General features: G+C 37.8%; 3 protein-coding genes across 3 annotated transcripts; 2 read left to right on the forward strand and 1 right to left on the reverse strand.

The window, feature by feature from the left end:
* Positions 1-2,313: 2,313 nt before the first annotated feature.
* On the reverse strand, positions 2,314-6,008 carry LOC18019762 (synaptotagmin-4). Its single transcript, XM_006402463.2, has 12 exons — positions 5,825-6,008; positions 5,623-5,731; positions 5,142-5,243; positions 4,978-5,028; positions 4,498-4,618; positions 4,187-4,305; positions 3,964-4,062; positions 3,785-3,865; positions 3,605-3,690; positions 3,174-3,399; positions 2,923-3,087; positions 2,314-2,843 (listed from the first exon to the last, which is right to left on the reverse strand). The coding sequence occupies exons 2-12, from the start codon at positions 5,725-5,727 to the stop codon at positions 2,472-2,474; spliced, it is 1,527 nt and encodes a 508-aa protein (XP_006402526.1). The 5' UTR covers positions 5,728-5,731; positions 5,825-6,008; the 3' UTR covers positions 2,314-2,471.
* Positions 6,009-8,156: 2,148 nt separating this feature from the next.
* On the forward strand, positions 8,157-10,993 carry LOC18019763 (cytochrome P450 76C2). Its single transcript, XM_024157143.1, has 3 exons — positions 8,157-8,987; positions 9,394-9,916; positions 10,361-10,993. The coding sequence occupies exons 1-3, from the start codon at positions 8,584-8,586 to the stop codon at positions 10,991-10,993; spliced, it is 1,560 nt and encodes a 519-aa protein (XP_024012911.1). The 5' UTR covers positions 8,157-8,583.
* A 1,611-nt stretch (positions 10,994-12,604) lies between these two features.
* Positions 12,605-23,840, forward strand: LOC18019764 (BEACH domain-containing protein C1). The gene is made up of 30 exons (XM_024157144.1): positions 12,605-13,643; positions 13,830-14,614; positions 14,700-15,320; positions 15,667-15,801; positions 15,890-15,994; positions 16,179-16,277; positions 16,377-16,453; positions 16,639-16,720; positions 16,808-17,134; positions 17,228-17,850; positions 17,931-18,015; positions 18,082-18,828; positions 18,918-19,061; positions 19,143-19,580; positions 19,742-19,884; positions 20,040-20,109; positions 20,227-20,310; positions 20,388-20,444; positions 20,526-20,594; positions 20,680-20,766; positions 20,837-20,953; positions 21,061-21,210; positions 21,307-21,364; positions 21,497-21,617; positions 21,740-21,836; positions 22,014-22,127; positions 22,226-22,568; positions 22,658-23,370; positions 23,482-23,604; positions 23,763-23,840. The coding sequence occupies exons 1-30, from the start codon at positions 12,620-12,622 to the stop codon at positions 23,838-23,840; spliced, it is 7,716 nt and encodes a 2,571-aa protein (XP_024012912.1). The 5' UTR covers positions 12,605-12,619.
* The last annotated feature ends 414 nt before the right edge of the window (positions 23,841-24,254 follow it).

Consider the following 24,254-nt stretch of genomic DNA (forward strand, 5'->3'; position numbering starts at 1 on the left):
GTTGGCGATACTTAACGAAAATACTTAAATCACCTGGCCAAATTTTAGCGTCAGGTGGTTTTTTTAGTGGTTTATAACAATTTCAATAACTGAAGTTGAATCATCGTAACATCGTTGAGTCCACTTTATGCATTTTTTTTGGTCGAAAAAAGAAGTTATGGATATGGTGCGTTTGGGTGCGATGGTCGAGCATCTTACAACGGTGGAACTCGGAGGAATAAATTTGATTTAAAATATGATTAGTGGCTTAACTAAAGGCTGCCTCTGATAGGTTCTATGAAAAAAAACTATCGTGAATTTGCCTGTGCTTTCATATTATAAGATTAGTTAAAACTTAGAAGAGATTCATAGTAAAATAGACATAATAGAGACGCCTTAGTTTAGTTAGATATTTGTTTTTCTTTTCCCTATTACGACCTAAGGTTGCCAACAAAATCAATTTTTATTAAATAACCATCTTTCCTATATTGATCATATTTTTCATGATTGCATTTTTTTCTTTGAACAAAATAAGTAAATCATCATGTCGGTCTTGTGGTCGGGATACTTTATCCACTTGGCTTACGTCCAACAATTAGAGCTTCCCACAGTGTAGGCTGACGTGGATCCATGTCATATGATATATCATGTTAACATGTCTTCCAATTTTCTCGTCCCAGTCTCATTATTTAGCTTTGATTTTAGTAAAGCACACAGATTTAGCTTCAAGCCACAATTATTAATACATTATTGTTCAGAACTATAAGTATATCTACTTATTTTATTATTATATATTTAGTTTATATAGCTATTTGAATCAGTAAAGTGAGGTGTACATATTTGGTCTCTGAAGAGGAATAATGAACGAGCGATAAAGAGATAAAAGAGAGAAAGAGAGGGAGTAAAGTTATCTTATTCTCTTAGAAAACTTTTATTTTACAAAGAAAAGTGCTATACAATATTAAATGTGGATTATCATCTATTTTCTAAAAGTGATCTAATAATCCAATCATTCAAAGCTTACAATTGTTAGAGAATTTTGTTTGATGAGCCTCTATTTTTTCATAATGATTTATAGTATTGAAATGATATATATGACAAAGAGAGCTATCATAACGACGTTATATCTGAAAGCGTGATAGTGATAGATACAGTCTACTAAAACCTCTATAAATTAATACTCGATAAATTAATAGTTACTATAAATTAATAAATTTTGCTGGTTCCAAGTTGGGCTAATGTAAAAATCCATCAAATTCGATAAGATAATAAGATAATAATTTTTTTTGAAACCCTTATGTAATACATGATCTCAACAAAAACATAAATTAATAATTATATAATTTTATGCAAATATATGTAAATTTAATATTCTAAAATATGACTAATGTGTTTGTTTTTAGTTAAAGTTGAAATCTCATTGGTTCTCATCTCTCTAATTATTATATCAGTAGCTCTTATTGCTGTTTTACTATATACATTCAAAATTTATGATAATTTTTTGATGTGATAATTGATTTTCTTACATGTAAATATTTGTAAATGTATTGTAGTATTATCTTCAATTTTATCATCAATAATACTGATAGTAGCCATAGTTTTTTTTTTTATAAATTTTAAACTTATGAACATGTATATTCTATATGGACAATCCAATCTAGTGAAAAATTATTTTATTGTGATAGTTATGATTTTTAATCATAATTTATATTATGAAATTTGTTAAAATTTTAAAATATAACATTATTCTAAATAAAGTTTTAGAAAATTATATGCGGAAAACAATTTTTCTCTATAAATTAATAAATATTAATTAATAAATAAATTAATATCACGATAAATTAATAAAATATCATGGTCCTAACATTATTAATTTATAGAGGTTTTACTGTATTTATTTATACTCCTAAGTGAATAATTTACTTTTAATTAAACATTTTTTATACTGCTAATAAACTTAGCAGATGATGTTGTGGCATGTTTAATATACTAAATCGACACATAACTTTTTCGTAATAGTTTAAAATCGTAAATAGAAACCAGCTTATCATAGAGATTTTTAATTTAGGAGTATGATACCAAAAAGTAATTCTTTTATGTATGTACTGTAGTGTTGCTTGCCTCTATTATTGTATTCTTGGGTAATAATAAATAGTTGCATTCTAAGAACATACGATGACGAGGCTTAAATTTTCAGTCGAAATTTGTTTTTTCTTCTTTTTCTGACTTTTATGTTCTAGAAAACATTACTACAAAAAAAAAAAAAGCGAAAATGGGAGGACAAAGAAGATTGTTGCAATCTATCGAGTCTTGGTGTTGTGCTGTGCTCATGAGAATTGAAAGGGTGAATCTTAGATAACATTCAAAATATGTATTTTTCAAATAAAGTAAAAACAAAAACACCCGCGAAAATAGTAAGAAAAAAAAAGACGCATCGCATGACTAGAGGAGTAAAACGATGGTTACAAATCTTGCTTAAACACAAAGTTTACTTACTGTTGTTTCGAACCATCGTTCTCGCTATTCACAGGTGTGGAGGAGCCACTACGTTTACTGGACTGACCAGTAATGGTTCGACCCATGAATCTCCCTGCTTTGCTCAATCCGCTACCGACGGCTCCAAAGCCGCTACCAACCATCCCAACACCCGAGCTCACTCCGGTCCCAACCAAACCGACTCCTGCACCAATACCGGTCCCAACCAGTCCTACACCAGCACCGAGCCCACTTCCCACCATCCCAACTGCATCCATTGTGCTACCTATCACACCTGCTTCCTTCAGTCTCTTTCTTTCTTCCATTATTTTCTTCTCCTCTTCTAATGCAGCCATTTGCTCCTCTTTGTTGAACTCATGATAATGTACCTTTCACAAATTAAACAAGCCAATTCAGGAACCAGCCCAAAAGGAAAAAGTTTTGCGGTTTATCCAAGGGAAGATCTACCTTAAGGGTTATACTTCCTCTATCTTTCTTATCTTTTACTTTCAAAGTATCAAGTGAAGACAACAGATTTAGCTCCATTTCTTTTGTAACCTCGGCTTCCAAAACGCTTAAGGGAAGTTTCACAAGTCCAAGGCGCTCGTCTTGGCCCACGTCTTTATCAAATACCTGTTTTAATAGAACGAAGAGAACAGTTAATGCTTGCGATGACAAAGTTGAACAGGTATGAAGCATGAGTGTTTGAGATTGCAAACCTCTATAGTGAGCGACTGGGTTTCTTTGTCCTCTGCAATCAATTCGAATGTTTGGTCCCAAACAGGATTAAGGTTGTTCTCGATTGCCTTTGTTTTATACTTGAATACAGGACGAATGTGGATGGTGGCATAAGGGTCAGATTTTCCAATCAATTCCTTATTCTTCAAGCTAGTTGCTTTCACCACTGTTACTATAAGCTTTCCCTGTGGCTTAAGCTCTAAATCACTGTGACAGAGAGAAAATATAAAGAGAATCGTCAAACTATAAATCCTTTCTCAATACGCATCATGACCTCCCCAAGTACATCCTACGGCTATATCAGAAGTGGAGATATGGCAAAAGATTGGCAGTGGCAGTCGGAATATTTATATATGAAGCAAAATGAAAAAATGAAAAAGAAAAAAAGAAACAAGCCGAACACAGGAAGTACCTGATATCAACAGGAATACCACCGATGGGAACAACGATTCTATGAGGCCACTGAAGCATGTCATTGACAATAGTATCAACGGTGTCCTAATAAACAGAAGCATAAAGCTGTGCATAAGACCAAATGAGAAAACAAATAAAATTTCTCGAAACTGCTTCACCTGCCAAGAGAAGAACTTACATCAATCATATCAGATAGTCCAGGAATTGCCGTCAAGCTTCCACCGACAGCCTTCAGAGTGTAATCAATTCTTGGTTTTGGCTGATTGAGATCATATAAAAAGTTTGTCATTGCCATATAGGACTGGTGATAAAGAAAAATGCATCCGACTCTGGATCTTTAAAGGGAGAAAAATATACATCAGCAAGTAGAGCAACGACAACAGCAGATATGCAAGGAATCTCATCCGCAAGTTGAAAGATAACACGTGCAACTGTGAAAACTTGAAGATCCTTCAACTGTTTCAGCCAGAAACAAGTGTTTGTAGAGAGTCAATCCCGACTGGGAAGCAAACTCAAGGCAAAAGGAGATATTAGTTATGAACAACCCTAACAAGAAGTACTAAGATATCTTTCTAGTAACCTGAATGGGTATGGAAGCAACAAGTGCTGTAACACCTAAAACGATATTTGGATCACCACCCCATCGAAGATCAACATCCATTGTGATTTGACCTTCCTTGAAACTTTGAACACGAATACCTGCAGCCAATTAACTATTCATGTGCCATCAAAATTATACTAGTAGACAAATGCTTTATGTCATTCCAAAGAACACGGATTAGCATTTGGCAGGCAACTCATCCATGCTCATATTAGGAGCATGCAAGGTTGAACAAAGTGGAAGAGAAAAATTATTCATCAGCAAAAGATGAGCTTCTCCAATTACTTTACCTTCAATCTTTGGTGCTACGTTACCCAGAGTCAATTTGCTGAACTTCAGGGAAGTAATTCCTGGTGGTCTGTAATCTTCAAGCAAAGGTTCAACAGAATCCCGTATCACCATAGTTGCTGCCTGGAAATTAATCAACAGAACAGCTGAAACTTAAGACTCTTTGATGGCCAAGCTGCATAGTATTTTCTTGCATTCCAACAAATTGGACCTATCTTACGTGTCAATTAGAACTGGACTTGTGTACCAGCCAAACAGTTAGCCGTCTACGACTCCAATCAGGATAAACTAAATCCCAACAGATTCTTCAAAAAAATAACTTTCGAGTATAACATGACTGTACAATGACTGTCCTCTTCTTATGATATCTTCAATTGCCGTTATTCAGGGTGAAAATTCTAGTAATCTATAGGCAACTTCCAACCATCTACACGGGAAAAGAATGCGCTTAATAAGGTATCAAAAGAAAATCATAATCTCACCTCTGCAATAAATGGCCACATCTTGCTCAGTAGCTTATTCAGCCATTTGACCTGAAAAATTAAAGCATAAGAAGTTTTCAGGTTCAACACTTTTGTTCATTTTCAGGAAAAAAAATAAAGACCGAGTGTTTAAACTGTACAACACTAGTTCCAAAACCAGAAACCTGTTCAAAGGCTGGAAAGGATATCCATTGTGGAAAGTTATCACCACAAATTTTCTTCAAATCCTCTCTGCTAAGGGAGCCTAGAAGTTTCATATCAACTGCCTGTCAGAAGAAAAGGTTATAACTAGTCAATTACACAGTATCGGAGGCCAAGAAGATACACCTCTACTCGTGGCAGGATACACGTATGAAGGATCAACAGAGTCACACTAAATTGGTACATTAATGTCAGCAACTAGAAGTAGCAGAAATATTTTGCTTAGCTGAATTATTTGGGACAACAAAAGCAGACGCGTTTCAGCTAATCCCATGACCGAACAACCTAGCCATCACGAAGGATTTTAAATCCCAGATTTGACATCTTAAACTATCCCCGATGCATCAAATTTTTAAACCAAATCATTGATTTCAATCAATTTGATAATAAGCATATTGATTTCAAGAATCCTAGTGAAACGAGTGAAAAGAAATTGAATCGAACCTTGGCGACTCGCTTGGAGGTGCGGTGCGTCATCATACGACTCCAGCCAGCCATTAGAGCTACGCCGAAGATAATCCCAAACAAAATTCCGGAAATCAAACCCATTTTCCTGTAACCAAAACAAAGGTTAGCGATCAGGAGCTCGAAGAAACCCTAGAAATGGGGTCAGAAAACGACAGAAAAACGCAATCGGGACCCTTACCGCTACACCAAGATCGAAAGTTTGGGTAATCGGCGAGAAGCGTCGGCAGCAGTTTATCTTCACGGGATAGATAGGTCAAGTGGAGAATCAGAACAAACTAAGAGCGCATTGAAGTATTTTTGGTAGGCCAGAGAGAGAGAGAGAGAGAGTGAGATAATGGGAAGAGGATGCGAGGCGAGAGAAACGGTTCTTTTCGAATCGAGGTTGTATTTAATTCATCTTCTGCTCAACTCACTGTTAGTCCCTTATATTTTACCATTTTCTCAAATCTGCCCCTTATTTATTTTTGACCTGAGCATTATGGGTAAAAAGAGTTATGGCGGGTAAGACTTACTATTTCGGGTATGTGAAATTACTATCTAAACTATATCCACTAAAATAAGGTTCGGGTAAATAGCAAATGAGGACCAGGTACTTCAAATCAATTGAATCATGCAACATAATTTCATTTCAATAACGCTAATTTTGCTCAAAATCCATAAAAATAAAATAAATGATTGCATGATTCAAATTAAAGCGATGACAAATTCAAATATAAATTATTAAATTATATACTGATGATAATTCATATGGCCCAAGGTTTATTTAGAAAAAGAAGTAAAAAGAGGTAAATTGTTGTGATCCTACGTATTAGTATGTTTGACTTTCACTTCGTTAATTTAGATTTAAGTTGGAAAGTGTGTGTGACAAAATGTGTAAACATAGTGTTTATACAATCCTTTTTTCCTTGAAAATATTTCATCTAGTATGTGCATATTTACATCACAAAAAAAATCATTAGGATGTGTGTCCTATATTTTTGAATTCCTTGATTACGCTGCCGTTAAAAATGATAACAAAAATTAAGAAAAATGATAAACTGGGTATGATTGGGAACATCACAAGAATATGTGGTTGAAATTGGAACGTGAGCAGAAATACATAGGCCAGTTTGGGCAAATAGAAAATTTTACTTGATTAGTAACGAACGTTTGATGATTCGATCCACGTGACTTGGTAAAAAAAAACATCTCAAAGAGTTAAGACGTGCTTTACCACAAATTCACATCTCCTACTCAGGCGACGTTGACCGTTGACCATCGACAGACTGGCCATAAGTAATTCAAATTTTTACTCCAAGTTGTGTGGTTAAAAAGAAGCTGTTTTGATAATATTGAACTGGAACTTGAACTTGAAATCAAATTTTAATGTTGATTAATGATTTTACGTTTTATAGAATCGTTACTCTTCCAACCAAATACATATAAATTTTAAAATTAAAAGACCTTAGGACAGAATTTTGAATAAAAAAAGTGGCTAGTTTCGTTTAGAATGCATCAAAATGTTATCGGTTATAACTTATAAGAAATTCGCCAGTAGAATTAAGAACTTTCCGAATGCTATGTCCTTTCTATTTTTATGGTTCAACTCTTTTTTTTTCCTTGGTCTCATAAAATCAAACAAAGAAGAATTTAATAAAGAATCTCTTGTTGCTCGACTTCCACGCGTAACACTAGACGACAAAAATACTGGAATCGGTGAAGGGACAATGACACCTGGCATATCTTCCACCTCTTCACCTCAAATTGTTATCTTAACAAAATGTGTCCGCACAAAAATCCTTATAAGTTCATCATACAGTATCAGATCTCCTTGAAGCGTTTCCAATCATTAAGTAATATTCTGTTTTAGCGAAACGTGAGATGGAAGATATCTTAGCAATAGCCTTGTCTCTGTTTTTACTCTGTTTCGTCTTCTTCCTTTTCACGTCCCGAGAATCCTTTTCCGGTGGCAATGAAGAAGCGAAGCTGTCAACATCGCTCGCGCATCATTCATCATATCACTCAATATAATCTCCAACGCTCTGTTTTCCACAAACTTCGCTGACTTTGATGACTCCGACTCTCCGAGACAACTCAAGAGTTTCACGACGTGGTGCTTCGGATGATGGAGATCGCCAGAAAACCTAATGTTGCTGAGTTTTTCCCTTTTCTTGGGTTTCTTGATCTGCAAGGAACTAGAAAAGAAGCGAGGCTATGTATGAACAAATTGTTTAGGGTTTTCCAAAGATTCATCGATTCAAAGAGATCATCAAATGCTTCGAGAAACAACAACGGTGATATGCTAGATTCTCTTTTGGACATTGCTCAAGAAAAGGAGTCGGAACGCGATGATAATGGCATCAAACATTTGCTTCTGGTAAGTCCTAATAAATTTCAAATAATACAGACAGAGCAAATTGGCTTCTATATACTCTTAATTAAATAATAGAGCTAATTATTCCGATTTGATTTACATGGATGATGGATCCACACAAAAGACAAACCCTAACAACGCGTGGGCATCACGAAAGTGATCAGTTTTTTTTGTTCTTACAGATTTTATTGCGTAAATTTATTTTATGTTAAAGGGCATTTCGATAAAAAAAAAACACGCTAACGTTAAACTTTATATACATGTCATGAATATCTCTATCAAGTATTAACGCAATTATTCATGTATTATCCATAACTTAACATATCACACGCACTGCTGTTTGACAAAAATCAAAACATATCACATACTTAAAAGTGATGGACAAATTGTACCTTATGACGTTTGAGACCTAAGCATTTATCGGTCTGTCTTTTTGTCAACAAATGCATTTATTTAAATTGAAGCCGCTGCTCAAACTAAACCCATAACGATAATAGTTTTAACAATCATAAATAGATTATGTTACAGAGTTTCTATAAATAAGTAAAAGATAGTGGTTAGAAGAAAATGCAACGAAACTGACTATGAAAAACATTATAGTTCCAGCTCTGCTCTTGATACTTAGCTTCCTTTTAACATATCTTCTCTATACCGCCGTCAAATCACGACGGAAATCATCAAGCCCACTGCCTCTGGTACCTCCCGGACCGCCGGGACCTCTGGGATGGCCCATCGTCGGACTTCTCCATATCATCGGAAAAGCTCCTCACCGTTCACTTGCTTATCTCTCGAGAGTTTATGGACCAGTCATGAGTCTTGGACATGGACATTTAACCACAGTGGTCATTTCTTCACCCGAGGCAGCACGAGAGGTTCTGAAAACGCTTGACCATATCTTCTCTGCACCAACCTTCCGCGAGATGGTTCGAACCATCGGTCACCACGATGTCTCCATCCCATGGCTACCTGCCACGTCGTCTCATTGGAGGTAAATTATAAATTAGTTAGTTAGAATCTCACATAGTTTGGTTTTGAATATGGTAGACATGATTAATTTGGCTATATAGTTGGCTCAACTCGGACCGGTTTATTCAATTTCGAGTTTTTTCGGTCGGGTAAACGATTATCCGTTTGGTTTTAGATGTAGTCATGTAGATAACCTTAACTATATTGTAAACAACTTATTATTATTCTAAATTAAAAAACAGTTATTTTAGATAAATATTGTTTAATCTAATATGAACGATGAATTTTAGTTTATATGGTTCGGATTGATAACTTAACTAGGGATTTGATTCGGTTTCGGTTTAGCTAGTTCAGCACATAAATTTCGGTTTAGTTTTGGTTTGGTTCGATTAATAAATCCACTAAGAAATGGATTATGTTCCCACTAGGGTATGGAGGAAGTTATTGAAGACTCAGCTGTTCTCAAGAAAATGTCTCAAAGCCACGAAGACCGTATGGTCGAAGAAAGTGAAAGAACTTATAACATTCATAATCGAAAGCAGCGAAAAAGGAGAAGCCGTTGAGATTGCTCGTGCTTGCTTCGTCACATCGCTTAATGTAATCTCAAACGTTGTGTTTTCGACCGACTTGGGTAGTTACGACCCGAGAGCCTCTCTGGAGCTACGAGACTCCTTGTTTCGTATAACGGAAGTCATGGGGAAACCGAACCTCGCAAACTATTTTCCGTCTCTCGGGTTTCTTGATTTACAAGGTTTTAGGAAAGAGATGGAGGTATGTTCGGAGAGGTTGTTTAGGGTTTTTCAAGGGCTCATCGATGCTCGAATCCCGGAAAGATCTTTGCGGACTGGACCTAGAGATGCATTTAGCAGCGATCTGTTGGATTCGCTTATCGATCTTATTCAAGAAGATGGATCGGAAGTCGACATGAACGATATCAACCACTTTCTATACGTAAGTCATGATATTAAAAATTATTGTTATTTAACCAAAATTTTTTTTTATTATTGTTCGATGGATATTTTAATGTTTTGTGTTTGCATTAACTTTTACGTGAATGTTCATGAAGAAACACACCATTTTAGTATTTTAATACAAATACTTTAAAAAAAATTATAATCATAGACCCAAAACATCATAAAAAATTGTTGCCATTATGATTTTTATTTTTAAAAGGATATATATCTCTGTTTTTCTTTTATAAAAGTCAAATAGAAATGTAGAGTGTGATATAAAAAGAGAAATTTCATATTGTATTTTTTTTTGTAAATTTTTTAAATTTTTATTTCAACTTTTAAATGCAAACACAAGTTCTTTTGGTCAACGCAAACAAAATTTATATATATTTTCTTTCTTTTAACCTAGAGTATATTAATGATTTTTTGGGTTAATCTCAAGGACTTGTTTATTGCGGGGACGGAAACGAACTCTACCACAGTGGAATGGGCAATGGTTGAGCTATTACGTAACCCAGAGGCTATGGCTAACGCTAGAGTCGAGATCAACTTTATAGTTGGCCCAAACCGTTACGTTGGTGACTCCGATCTCTTAGATTTCCCCTACTTGCAAGCTGTTGTAACAGAGACTCTCCGTTTGCACCCACCGAGTCCATTTCTGATCCCACGTAAAACTGAGTCAGAAACAGAGGTTTTAGGGTTTCTCGTTCCTGAAAATGCTCAGATTCTGGTTAACGCTTGGGCTATAGGACGAGACCCGAGCGTTTGGGAAAACGCGGAACGGTTTGAGCCGGAGAGATTCTTGGGACGAGACATTGAGTCGATAGGTAAAGATTTCGAAATGTTACCATTTGGAGCTGGACGAAGGATGTGCCCTGGTATATCATTGGCGTTAAGGATTGTGCCTCACATGCTTGCTTCACTTATCTATTCGTTTCAATGGACTCTTGAAAACGAAAAAAGCTACCCCGTTCCTGCGGATTTGGACATGAACGAGACTTTCGGTCTTACCTTGCACAAGACCAAACCACTTTATTCTGACTTTGTCAAGAAGTCGTACGAATATTTTTATTAGACTTTCGTTATGTTCGTAGTGAATTGTTCCGGTGGTTTGTGAACTATGAGACCGGAGCTGAATTAATTACCAAATTTGGGTGTAATCTTTTGATAAATATAATCTCTAAAATATGAGTATGTATCGAACTATTAATGTTAAAAAATAAAATAAATAGAAGAATTTGTAAATTTTTAAAGTAAAGAGTCTTGTAACAATTAATACTAAAAAATAGAATATATTTGGTAACCATTGGAGTATATAGATAACCATTGGAGTAAACTTGTTTCCTAATTTTAGAGAAACTCTATTTTTAGAGTGAAACATGAAGACAACCATTGAAGAGGCTCTTACTCTCGGCGTTAGTTTAGTTAAAAAAAATTCTTTGTTTTCCCGTTTCCGAACATTTCTGTGTATGTACACCGGTACGAGTTTATTCGTCGGAATTCTGAAATCTTCTTAATCAAAATCCTCTTTAGGATCTGAATGTCTGGGGCAGATCTCATATTTCAATTGGATTAAATTTGGTATTCGTGTCCGCAACGTTTGTGTTCATTTTCCATTACTGGTCAATCGTTTGGTCTTATATAAGTGCTAAATATGTGATTCGTTTATGGATGTTTTAACAGGTGGTGGGAGAGAAAAAGACGTGAATATATGTACTGTTCCATAGAAATTTTATAAGTTGTTAAAATGGAAGAGGATGAACAAAAGAAGTTCACCAAAGCGTCTGCTGATGGACACCTCGACGTTGCTGATAAGCCTGTCATAGAGAATAGAATCGATGCATTTGGTTTAGAAAATGAAAATTCTAGTTTTCTTGCTGACCAACATGCTAATGTAGGAATAGATGATGTTGATATACAAGGGATTAGTTCAGTTGATGAAGTTCTCAAGGATGACCATTTTGAACAGGTTTCTCTAGGAGGAGATCAAGATAAGCCTATAACTGAATCACAAGTTGACCATAGCGTATTAGACACCACTTTGGGTTCTGACCATGGACGGTCTTCATTTGGTGATGCCCAAGAAGTTCCTCATCTTCTAACCGAGACACTAGATATGCATAATATAGAAGAACCTATGGATGATTTGCTATCTAACTCTGAGCCAGAAAGAGAAGAAACTTATCATATTTCAGCAACGAGTGTAGATTCTTTCTATCCTCTGGTTCAGTCCCCACAGAAACCCAAGCCAAAAGCTACAATGCCAAACGTTTCTCCAGAGTTATTGCATCTAGTTGATTCTGCCATCATGGGTAAGCCTGAAAGCTTAGAAAAACTGAAGAATATTGTTACCGGTATTGAGATATTTGGGTCTGGAGAGGATCCAGAGACTACTGCTTTCCTTGTCATCGACTCACTTCTTGCGACCATGGGTGGAGTCGAGAGTTTTGAAGAGGATGAAGATAGCAACCCTCCTAGTGTGATGTTGAACTCTCGTGCTGCCATTGTCTCCGGAGAGCTTATTCCTAACCTTCCTTGTTCTGGTGACAGTGTTACTTCTATGTCCCCAAGAACTCGCATGGTGCGAGGATTGCTAGCAATATTACGTTCTTGCACAAGAAACAGAGCTATGTGTTCGACGGCGGGATTGTTATGTGTTCTCTTGCGATCAATCGAGGAGATTCTTTCCAAGGAGGCCAATATGGTGTGGGATGCAACAGTTTTGTTTCACTGTATTGAACATTTAGCTGGACACTCCCTTAGTGTTGAAGATTTGCATAGATGGCTTCAGGTTATTACAAAGTCTCTTCCAACAGTATGGTCAAGTCCGTTGATGGATGCTTTGGAGAAGGCAATGAATGGGAAGGAATCAAGAGGACCTGCATGTAGTTTTGAATTCGTTGGTGAAAGCTCAGGCTTGCTTGGTCCAGGAGAGAGTCGTTGGCCTTTTACAAATGGCTATGCATTTGCAACTTGGATTTATATTGAGTCATTTACGGACACATTAAATGCTTCAACCGCTGCAGCCGCAATTGCTGCTGCTTCAGCGGCCAAATCAGGAAAAACGTCTGCGAATGTACATGCTGGTGAGGATACTGCTCATATGCCACGTCTGTTCAGTTTCATGACCACTGATAATCATGGTATTGAAGCGTTTTTCTACGCACAGTTTCTGGTGGTTGAGTGTAGTAATGGGAAAGGAAGTAAAGCTTCACTGCATTTCACTCATGCATTTAAGCCTCAGTGTTGGTACTTTATTGGCCTTGAGCACACTTGCAATCAAGGACTCTTAGGGAATTCAGAGAGTGAATTGCGGCTATATGTTGATGGATCTTTGTATGAAACTCGTCCGTTTGAATTCCCCCGTATATCAAAGCCGATTTCTTTCTGTTGCATTGGCTCAAATCCTCCTCCTGCAGCTACTGGTCTACAACACCGTCGTCGTCAGTGTGCTTTGTTTGCTGAGATGGGACCAGTTTATATATTTAAAGAACCGATTGGTCTTGAAAGAATGACAAGATTGGCATCTAGAGGTGGGGATGTTTTGCCTTGTTTTGGCAATGGGGCTGGTCTTCCGTGGTTAGCTACAAATGACCATGTACGTAATGGGGCAGAGGAAAGTAGTCTTTTGGATGCAGAACTTGGAGTATACATTCATCTACTTTACCACCCATGTCTACTAAGTGGGCGGTTTTGTCCAGATGCTTCTTTTTCCGGAGCAACAGGTGCCTATGATTATCCTCTCAATCTTTTTACAAGTCTGAGAATGCTCTATATATCTTGCTTTTTCTCAGACTCTCATCTAGTTGATATCTTGTCTATTTTTATCTGTTGTTGTTCTATCTATATGCTTTCACTCGGTCTTGATATTCTATCTTTTCCCTTACTTTTTTTTTCTATTGTTGGTTAAGGCACTCTAAGACGACCAGCTGAGGTAATTGGACAAGTCCATGTTGCAACGAGAATAAAGTCAGTGGAGTCCTTTTGGGCCTTGGCTCATGGAGGACCCATGTCTTTGCTTCCTCTAACCGTAAGCAGTGTGCATAAAGATAGTCTGGAGCCATCCTCCAGAAATCTTCCATTGTCTTTGACAACATATTCTCTTGCTGCACCTATCTTTAGAATGATCTCAGTTGCTATTCAACATCCTGGGAACAATGAAGAGTTGTCTCGTATTCGAGGGCCTGAAATTCTTGCCACAATTCTGAGTTATCTTGTTAACTCACTTGCATCCCCTGATCTCAAGCATGATGGAGTAGAAGATGAGGAACTAGTAGCTGCTATTTTTTCGGTTTGTCAGTCTCAAAAGATCAATCACTCCCTGAAAGTGCAGCTCTTCCGTACATTGTTATTGGATCTCAAGATATGGAGTGTGTGCAGTTACAGACTTCAAAAGAAGCTGTTATCATCCCTTCAAGATATGGTTTTCACTGAAGCTACAGCTATGAGGAACGCTGATGCTATTCAGATACTTCTAGATGGATGTCGGAGATGTTATTGGATGATTCAAGAGAAAGACTCTGTGCACACTTTTTCACTAGATGGGAATGCACGTCAAATGGGGGAAATTAATGCCTTGGTTGATGAACTTTTGGTGATTATTGAACTTCTAATGGGAGCAGCATCTCCTTCGTTTGCTGCTGATGATGTTCATCGATTACTTGGCTTCATAATTGACAGTCCACAACCAAATCAGGTAACATGACAACATGTCAAACATATGTCATTTTTTTTTTTCATTATTTTTGCTCTGACATCGTTCAGTTGTTACCTCTATTTAGGTTGTAAGGGTATTGCATCTCATGTTTAGGTTGGTTGTACAGCCAAATGCTGCAAAGGCTCAAACATTTGCAGAGGCGTTTATCACAACTGGTGGGATAGAAACACTTCTTGTTCTGCTGCAGAGAGAAGCTAAAAAGGGTGATGAAAATGTCGCAGAATCTGTGGCTAAGGCTGAAACAATCGAGACTCGTTTGTTAAAGCATTTGGATTCAGCTTTACAAGATAATGAGGGTGACCCCGATGCTCATGATGATAATGTAGTATCTTTAAAGGAAACTGAGCCAGTTCAAGATGTTGACAGAACATCCTCTGTTTGTGAAACTCTATTCATTAATAACGCAATAAATACTGCAAGAAACAATGTAGACGATAGAGATCGCGTCATGGTTGGGATCATTAGATTGATTGGTGCATTAATCTCAAAAGGGCACTTAAAAGTTTCCCTTGGTGCCGAGTCTGATGTTATGAGTAACCTCATGAGTAGTGGGCTTCACGAAAATGGTGGAACGATGTTTGATGATAAAGTGGCGTTGCTTCTATTTGCTCTGCTGAAAGCATTTCAGGCAGCTCCAAACAGGCTGATGACCGACAATGTCTACATAACTTTGCTTGGGGCTTCGGTATGAAATGTTTTTCCTCTAATATTTTGTTTGTTTTTCTATCGCATGACTGGCTTTAAAATCAAGTTTTTCTATCTTCAAGCTTTTTATCACCCTGTTACAGTCTTAGAAGCCTCATAGTAATTGGTTTTGAAAGAAACTTCTTGCTGTCATATGTCTAGCATGTATCCATCAGCAAAGTCCATTGCTATTATAATATGAATATCATGATCAAAATTCAGAAATAAATGGAATATTTTCCCTTTTAGGTGCAACACTTACTTTTTCAGATTTTTTTTGTTTTCTTTGATAAAGAACTGTTTTAGATTTTTGGCATGAGGTTAAATTTGATTGCATATTCTTGCAGATTAATGCTTCATCAAGTGAGGATGGGCTGAACTTTTATGATTCAGGTCATCGCTTTGAACACCCTCAGCTTCTGTTAATCCTCCTGCGTTCTCTACCATTTGCATCTAAGACTCTACAAAATCGAGCACTTCAGGTTTAAATATTATAGTTAAAGACACTTTTGTGACTGTCCATGACTTTAACTGCAAAATCTTTTTCTGAACTCACTCTTTCTACGTCAGGATCTTCTATTTTTGGCTTGTAGTCATCCGGAAAATAGGAGTAATCTGACAAAAATGGAAGAATGGCCTGAGTGGATCTTGGAGATTTTGATCTCAAACTACGAGGTATATATGAACCCAACCTTAACACTTCAAAGTTATTTTCTCCTTAATTTTCGTATCATTAATGAGCCAAGTAGGATATATATAGCTTAGTAGGGTGATCACTCACACTAAAATTATGTGGCAATTTACTGAAGCATGTAACAACAAGCTCTCGAAAAATGTTGACTATTGTTCATAAACACAGAGGGATGCAAGGAAACAGTCTGCTGAGGTTGAAGACCTGATTCATAACTTTTTGATCATAATGTTGGAACATTCGATGCGCCAGAAGGATGGCTGGAAGGTATATCTGTTTGTTTGTTTCAGCAGATTAATTCCTTTTTCATCTCATTTTTTTCAAGCTCAATAATTTTTGTTTATAAAATTCTTATACTTTTTACAGGATATTGAGGCTACTATTCATTGTGCAGAATGGCTCTCTATTGTTGGTGGGTCGAGCACTGGGGAGAAAAGAATTAGGTATTGTCATGCACCTATATGATGCGCCACATTTTAGGCTTTCATTTTGGGAAGACAATAATTTTTTTGTGTCATTTCTTGTTGATCATATTGTTGTTACCACATTGCTTCTTCCCATTTACTTTGAGAGATACATGTATCTGTTCAATTATTTTTTACATGTTTTGTTCTCCTGCTTTTCGTAGGCGTGAGGAATCACTGCCAGTTTTTAAAAGAAGGCTTCTGGGTGGATTGCTAGACTTTGCTGCCAGAGAACTACAAGCTCAGGTAACTCCTGCAAATCTTTTTGTTTTTGTTTTTGTTTGTATGTGATTGCTATAGTTTAACCTACAAATTGTTATTTCCCCTCAACAGACTCAAGTTATCGCTGCAGCATCTGCTGGTCTCGCGGCAGAGAGTCTAGCACCAGAAGATGCAAAGGCTGGAGTAGAAAATGCTGCTCAACTTTCAGTGTTTCTTGTGGAAAATACAATTGTGATATTGATGCTTGTCGAAGATCATTTGCGACTACAAAGCAAGCAAAACTGTGCTGCAAGCGCAATTGATGTTTCTCCATCTCCTCTTTCTCTTGTTTATCCCACTAACAACCGTTCACGAACATTGGCAACGGTAGGAGAATCATCAGAGGTTTCTAGTAGCCGTGCTTCAGTGTCCAGTGATTCAGGAGGTGTCCATTTAGATGTAAGTGGAAATCATTCTCTATCGCTCTTATTGTACATCATGTGATGATCTGTTATTAATTAATGACTCTCAAGTTGTTTACATTTTATTCAGATACTTGCATCAATGGCTGATGCAAGTGGCCAGATTTCTACAGCCGTAATGGAGCGTCTTGCTGCTGCTGCTGCAGCTGAGCCTTATGAATCTGTTTCATGCGCTTTTGTCTCATATGGAAGCTGTACTATGGATTTGGCTGAGGGTTGGAAGTACAGAAGTCGACTGTGGTATGGTGTTGGGCTTCCTTCTAACACCACTTGTTTTGGTGGTGGTGGAAGTGGTTGGGACTCTTGGAAATCTGTTTTACAAAAAGATGCTGAAGGAAAATGGATCGAACTTCATTTGGTTAAAAAATCAGTGTCAATGCTTCAAGCGTTGCTGCTAGATGAGTCCGGACTTGGAGGTGGCCTTGGGATTGGTGGAGGATCTGGTACTGGCATGGGAGGGATGGCAGCTCTCTACCAGTTGCTGGATAGTGATCAGCCTTTCTTATGCATGCTTCGAATGGTGCTCTTGTCTTTGAGGGAAGAAGACCATGGTGAAGATAGTTTGTTGATGAAAAATCTAAGTTCTGAAGATGGTTTTTCTGGTGGACTGCAGTGCTCCTTAGGGAACCCTGTCTCATTAGATGTCAGTTCTCAGATGTCTATGCGACAGTCACCATCAGCTTTATTGTGGAGGTAAATTTTGTGTTTCTTGTTTGCTCCTTTTTTCTAGCTTTAGAGTAGTTAAAGTGATTGTTTTTTTCTTTTATCTCCAGTGTGCTCTCTCCTATTCTAAACATGCCAATATCTGATTCAAAGAGGCAGAGAGTATTGGTTACTACATGTGTTCTATATTCTGAGGTTAGCTCTCACCTAAATAAGGTTCATATGCGTTTTTATACTGATCTGATTCCAAGTCTGTTTCAGGTATGGCATGCGGTAAGCAGAGACAAAAGACCACTGCGTAAGCAGTATCTAGAGGCTATCTTACCACCATTTGTTGCAATTCTCCGGAGATGGCGACCTCTTTTGGCTGGCATTCATGAGCTTGCCACTGGTGATGGTTTGAATCCTCTTGTCGTTGATGATCGTGCTTTGGCTGCTGATACACTCCCCATTGAGGCAGCTCTTTCTATGATATCTCCGGAGTGGGCAGCTGCTTTTGCATCGCCTCCTTCTGCAATGGCACTGGCGATGATAGCCGCAGGTGCAGCTGGTTGGGAAGCACCAACACCTCCAGCACCTCCACCACCTCTTAAGCGAGACACTTCATTGCTTGAGCGTAAGACTACAAAACTTCAGACCTTTTCCAGTTTCCAGAAACCCTTGGAGGCTCCAAACGATGATACACCAGGTCGACCAAGAGACAAGGCTACCGCAAAAGCCGCAGCTCTGGCAGCTGCACGTGATCTTGAAAGGAATGCCAAGATTGGTTCTGGGAGAGGTCTAAGTGCTGTTGCAATGGCCACCTCTGCACAGAGGAGAAACATCACTGATATGGAGCGTTTACAGAGATGGAACATCTCTGAAGCTATGGGAGTGGCATGGATGGAATGTCTCCAGCCAGTTGATACAAAGTCAGTTTATGGGAAAGATTTTAACGCTTTGTCCTACAAATTCATTGCTGTACTTGTTGCAAGCTTTGCCTTGGCACGTAACATGCAGAGATCTGAGGTTTGCTCTCTGCCTTTTGTCATAATTAATATATTGTTTTCTTGAAGGGGTTGTATAATCTAATTCCACATTTGTTGGCTCTCAACTAGATTGACAGGCGTATACGAGATGATAATATAGTGAGAAATCGCTTATGCATGGGAATTCGTGGTTGGCGTAAACTCATACGTTACTTGGTAGAGATTAGATGCTTCTTTGGTCCCTTTGGAGACCATTTAAGCAGTCCCAAACACGTAAGCCACAATGTTCTGTTTTATATTTCTTAAAAAAATGTTGAGAACTTTTCAAGTAATGTAACATCATCACATTTGCAGGTCTTCTGGAAACTGGATTCTACGGAAAGTTCTTCCAGGATGAGACCGTGTTTAAGGAGGAATTATTCTGGTACTGATCATGTTGAGGCAGCGGGAAAATATGATGATCAGGATAACTTAGGTTCTCCATCAAAGGCACCTCTTCTTGCAGCTGAAGCTTTATCAAAGGAAATAATAATGTATGAAGATGATGAACATGGAGATGATGATGATCTTGAAACAGAAGGTAACGTTGGAGAACACAAAGGGAAAAATGTAGAGAGGATGTCTGGCTCACTTGAGGATGCAATACAATTTTCAACTGGAATCAGCGATCCTCGACCGTTGAGTGACCAGGATGTGGTTCAAAATTCTACACAAGTACTTGATGAAAGGGTTGTTCTTGAAGTTTCCTCTTCTATGGTCCGGCCACTAAAGATTGTGAAAGGAACCTTTCAGGTATGCTCGACTGACATTACCTTTTTATCTTTCCAACAAGTAGCTGACACCAATGAGTATTGTATTGATGACCAAGAGATAAAACAGAGCATAAGCCCAAAATATTTTTCCTTGTATGAATCACTAGTTTCTCATGGTTGTCTTATGCCTTTTTTTCTCAGATTACAACACGGAGAATAAATTTTATTGTTGACAGCAGAGAAGGCCAACATGTGGATGGTAAGTCAGATGGTTCAGAAACAGGAGACCAAGAGAGAGATCGTAGTTGGCTAATGTCTTCTCTTCATCAGATTTATAGCCGACGGTAAAGTGTCTCTAGCTAGCTCACTATCTAGAATATTGGATTTTAATGTTTGAGTTAGCCTTTCCTCTTTCCTCTTGTTGTGTTTCATTTTGATTGTCCTGGTGCTAAAATTGATGTTTGAGATCTATATCTTCGTTAATATTTCTCTTTCACAGATATCTACTGAGAAAGAGTGCTCTGGATATATTTATGGTCGATCGATCAAACTACTTCTTTGATTTTGGGGTATCTGAAAAACTTTCTCAGTTATCTTACATATTTATCTCTGTTTGTTTTTACTTACCTTGGATACTTCAAGTTCCTGCCTCCTCTAACGAATTACTTCTCTGCACTGCAATGAAGAACACTGAGGGACGAAGAGATGCGTATCGGACTATTGTTCAAGCAAGGCCTCCTCATTTAAACAATATTTATCTGGCAACTCAGGTTCGTGTTTTTAATGAAAAAGCTGAGAAATTTCCTCTCTGTGCTGCAAATTTTACATAAATCGTTTTCTTTTCTAGAGACCAGAACAGCTTTTGAGAAGAAGTCAGTTAATGGAACGCTGGGCTAGATGGGAGGTACACAAAGAAATGTCCCTAAAATAGCATCTGTTAGAGAAGTGTAATCTTAGCTGGATCTAATATGCATCCTTTCTGCAGATTAGCAATTTTGAGTACTTGATGCAGCTCAACACATTGGCTGGGCGTAGTTATAATGACATCACTCAGGTAAATCTTGCGTGCACTAGTGAGAATGCTTTTCTCATGTGAAATGTTTTTGGTCATCTCTATCTGTTATGTATATCTTTTGCAGTATCCTGTTTTCCCTTGGATTCTGTCAGACTATGTATCAGAAGTTCTGGACGTTTCAAATCCATCTAACTACAGAGATCTCTCCAAGGTGGTATTACTTGTAGTTCTGTTCTATTAAACTAGAAACCTGGTTTTAATGTGAGTCTGTATATGTGCAGCCAATTGGTGCACTGAACCCAGAGCGGCTGAAAAAATTCCAAGAAAAGTATTCTAACTTCGAAGATCCAATTATCCCCAAATTCCACTATGGTTCACATTACTCAAGTGTTGGAGCAGTAGGTTTATCTTCTCCATGATATCTGCTACAATTGCTGCCATTTCTTCTCCTGATTTGATGGTCCATTTTGATTTTTTTTTTTTTTTGTTTAATCTCATGTGGTAGGTGTTGCACTATCTAGCTAGAGTCGAACCTTTTACAACCCTTTCAATTCAACTGCAAGGTGGAAAGTTCGATCGAGCAAACCACATGTTTTCAGACATTGCAGCCACTTGGAAAGAAGTCCTCCATGACATGAGTAATGTGAAGGAGTTGGTAAGAATTGAATCTTCCAAAAAATTTTAATCACTTTCCTCCTCTTTTCAAGTGAAGCTTGTAGCCATATTCATACAGCCTCATTTTGTTTTGTAGGTTCCAGAGTTGTTTTACCTTCCTGAGGTGTTGACCAACGAGAACTTGATCAACTTTGGTGCAACACAATTGGGAGAAAAACTTGGTATGACTTCTTTTTGTTTTTTTGTTTTGGTTCCCTTGTTCTCGCAAAATATTACTCCTGAAATGAGAAACCATCTTTTTTCTGATATTGTTCTTGACCCATCAGATTCTGTAAAACTTCCTCCTTGGGCTAAAAGCCCGATCGATTTTGTACATAAGCAACGCATGGCTCTTGAGAGCGAGCATGTTTCTGCACATTTGCATGAATGGATTGATCTCATTTTCGGGTAGGTTTCTTCGTGAGCTGACATCTACAGACATTTTCCACAGCTTTTTCTTTGTAAGATATTTGATTACTTGGACTGCTATTTACACTTCTCTTTTTCATATGAACTTTTTATTTATTAAGGTATAAGCAACGTGGTGAGGAAGCTATACTGGCAAATAATGTTTTCTTCTACACTACATACGAGGGTACTGTTGATATTGATAAGATCACAGATCCTGTAAGTTATCTTTGTCGTACTGTTGAACTACTACTCTGTTTTTGGTACTACTCTGTTTTAGGTATTACTCTGTTTTAGGTATTACTCTGTTTTTAGTACTACTCTGTTTTAGGTATTACTCTGTTTTTAGTACTACTCTGTTTCTTTCCGTGACTCTCCTGTGAATTTTTGATAAAGGTACGACAGCGAGCTACTCAGGACCAGATAGCTTATTTTGGGCAAACCCCATCCCAGCTATTGACTGTGCCTCACATCAAAAGATTGCCTCTGAAAGATGTCCTTCATATGCAGGTAAATGATTCTGTAAGAGATTCTGAGTTACACTTTGGCAGAAAAGAGAGGTCTTTCTGTTGCTACATTTGACAAACATTTTTTAAATTCTTGTTCAGACCATCTTTCGGAATCCAAAAGCGATAAAACCGTATCCTGTTCAGGCTCCAGAACACTGCAACTTACCTGCTGCAGCCATCAAGGCATCTTCTGATAGCGTTGTGATTGTTGACATGAATGTGCCTGCAGCACATATTGCACATCACAAGTGGCAACCAAACACTCCTGATGGCCACAACGCTCCTTTCATCTTTCATCACGGGAAGGCGGCTTCAAGTGGTGGAACATTGATACGCATGTTCAAGGGTGATTGGGAATATCCCCAAGCACAAGCATTTGCCTCATCAGGAATCACAAGTTCATCGGTCACTGCTATTACAAGCGACGGAGAAATTATCACCGGTAAACTGTTTTTAAAAGCGGCTCTGATCTCTGTGAAGGTTTTGGTGGTTGATAACTTTTTCATTATCTAATCACTGTTTGTTAATCAGGTGGACATGTGGATAATAGCATCAAGCTAGTCTCATCAGATGGAGCCAAAACACTAGAAACAGCTTTTGGTCACTGTGCTCCTGTAACATGTCTTGCTCTGTCTCCAGACAGCAACTTCCTTGTGACAGGTTCACGAGATACAACTGTGTTGCTGTGGAGATTCCACAAGGGATTCACTTCTCAGGCAAGCGAGTCTGAGCAGACAAAAAGCTCTGAGACACTTTCCTCCGCAAGCAACACCTTGGCGAATAAAAGGCGGCGCATTGAAGGGCCCATACAAGTGCTCCATGGCCACCTAAGAGAAATAGTCTGTTGCTGTGTTAGCTCAGATCAAGGAATCGTCGTTTCTTCCTCTGAGTCATCAGATGTTCTATTGCATTCCATAAGAAAAGGTCGACTAATAAGACGGCTTGTTGGCGTCAAGGCCCATGCTCTCTGCATATCTTGTGATGGAGTTGTGGTGGTCTGGAGTAGATCTGAAAATTCTATCAGCACGTTCACCATTAATGGGATTCTCATTTCCAAAGCGAAACTTCCTTCCTCTTGTACAATAAGTTGCATGGAACTATCCATGGATGGCCAAAGTGTTGTGATTGGTGTGAACTCGTTTTCCGGCATTGATGAAGAAGATTCATCAAGTGGAGGCAAGGCAATTGAAAGATTGGATATCCCATCTCCTTCAATTTGCTTCCTCAACTTACACACTCTTAAGGTATAAATATGGAAAACGCTAGATGTTCTTGGTAGGCATTGCTCTTGATGTCGTTGAAAGATATATTAATTTTCCTTTAACAAACAAAAAATTCTTCTTCTTCTTCTGTAGGTATTCCATGTCATGAAGCTTGGTGAAGGGCAGGATATAACCAGTATGGCTCTGAACACAGACAACACTAACCTCTTAGTTTCCACAGTAGATAAGCAATTGATAATCTTCACCAATCCACATGTAAGTTTTGTTACCATTTCGGCATTTTTATTTTTGCGGGCTTTACTTCAGCTTCATCATTAATTAGCGAAAGAGCAATCCGAGTCTAGGGCCTAAGTTTTTTTTTTTTTTTTTCGTTAAGTAAACAAAACCAACCTTTGTTTTTATATTGCTTGCAGTTAAGCTCGAAGGTGGTGGATCAGACGCTAAAGCTTGTTGGCTCTGAGCGAAAGTTGGATTCGACAAACAGAAACTAATAGAATTTTACTACATTTAAGTCAGGTTTTCACATGTTTCCTTCGTGATTGTGTCTTAATAACATAAGACTGTGTACATATATACATACCGCCACACGCCAAAGTCACTCCGCTCGCATCATCCACCATGTCTTTAACATCACTAGCAGTCGATACATAGAATGTGATTTTCTGTTTTTTGCACATTTGGGAAAATCCTAGGATCAAAAGCTGTACCAAGCTTGACCTTTACGGTCATTTGCCCATTGGGTTGGTTTTTTTGTTTTTGTTTTCAATCTTTTATAGGTTAGGATGAAAAATTACGTCATATCTGTATTATATGGCATTCGCTCTTTTGTTAATTTCCTAAATACATCTTTCTTACATGTTCAAGCCATTTCTTTTACTCTTGAAACAGAACTTTGGTTGCAAATA

Source organism: Eutrema salsugineum, unplaced genomic scaffold (genome assembly GCF_000478725.1).
Source record: "Eutrema salsugineum unplaced genomic scaffold, Eutsalg1_0 scaffold_19, whole genome shotgun sequence".
In the NCBI taxonomy this organism is placed as follows: Eukaryota; Viridiplantae; Streptophyta; class Magnoliopsida; order Brassicales; family Brassicaceae; genus Eutrema; species Eutrema salsugineum.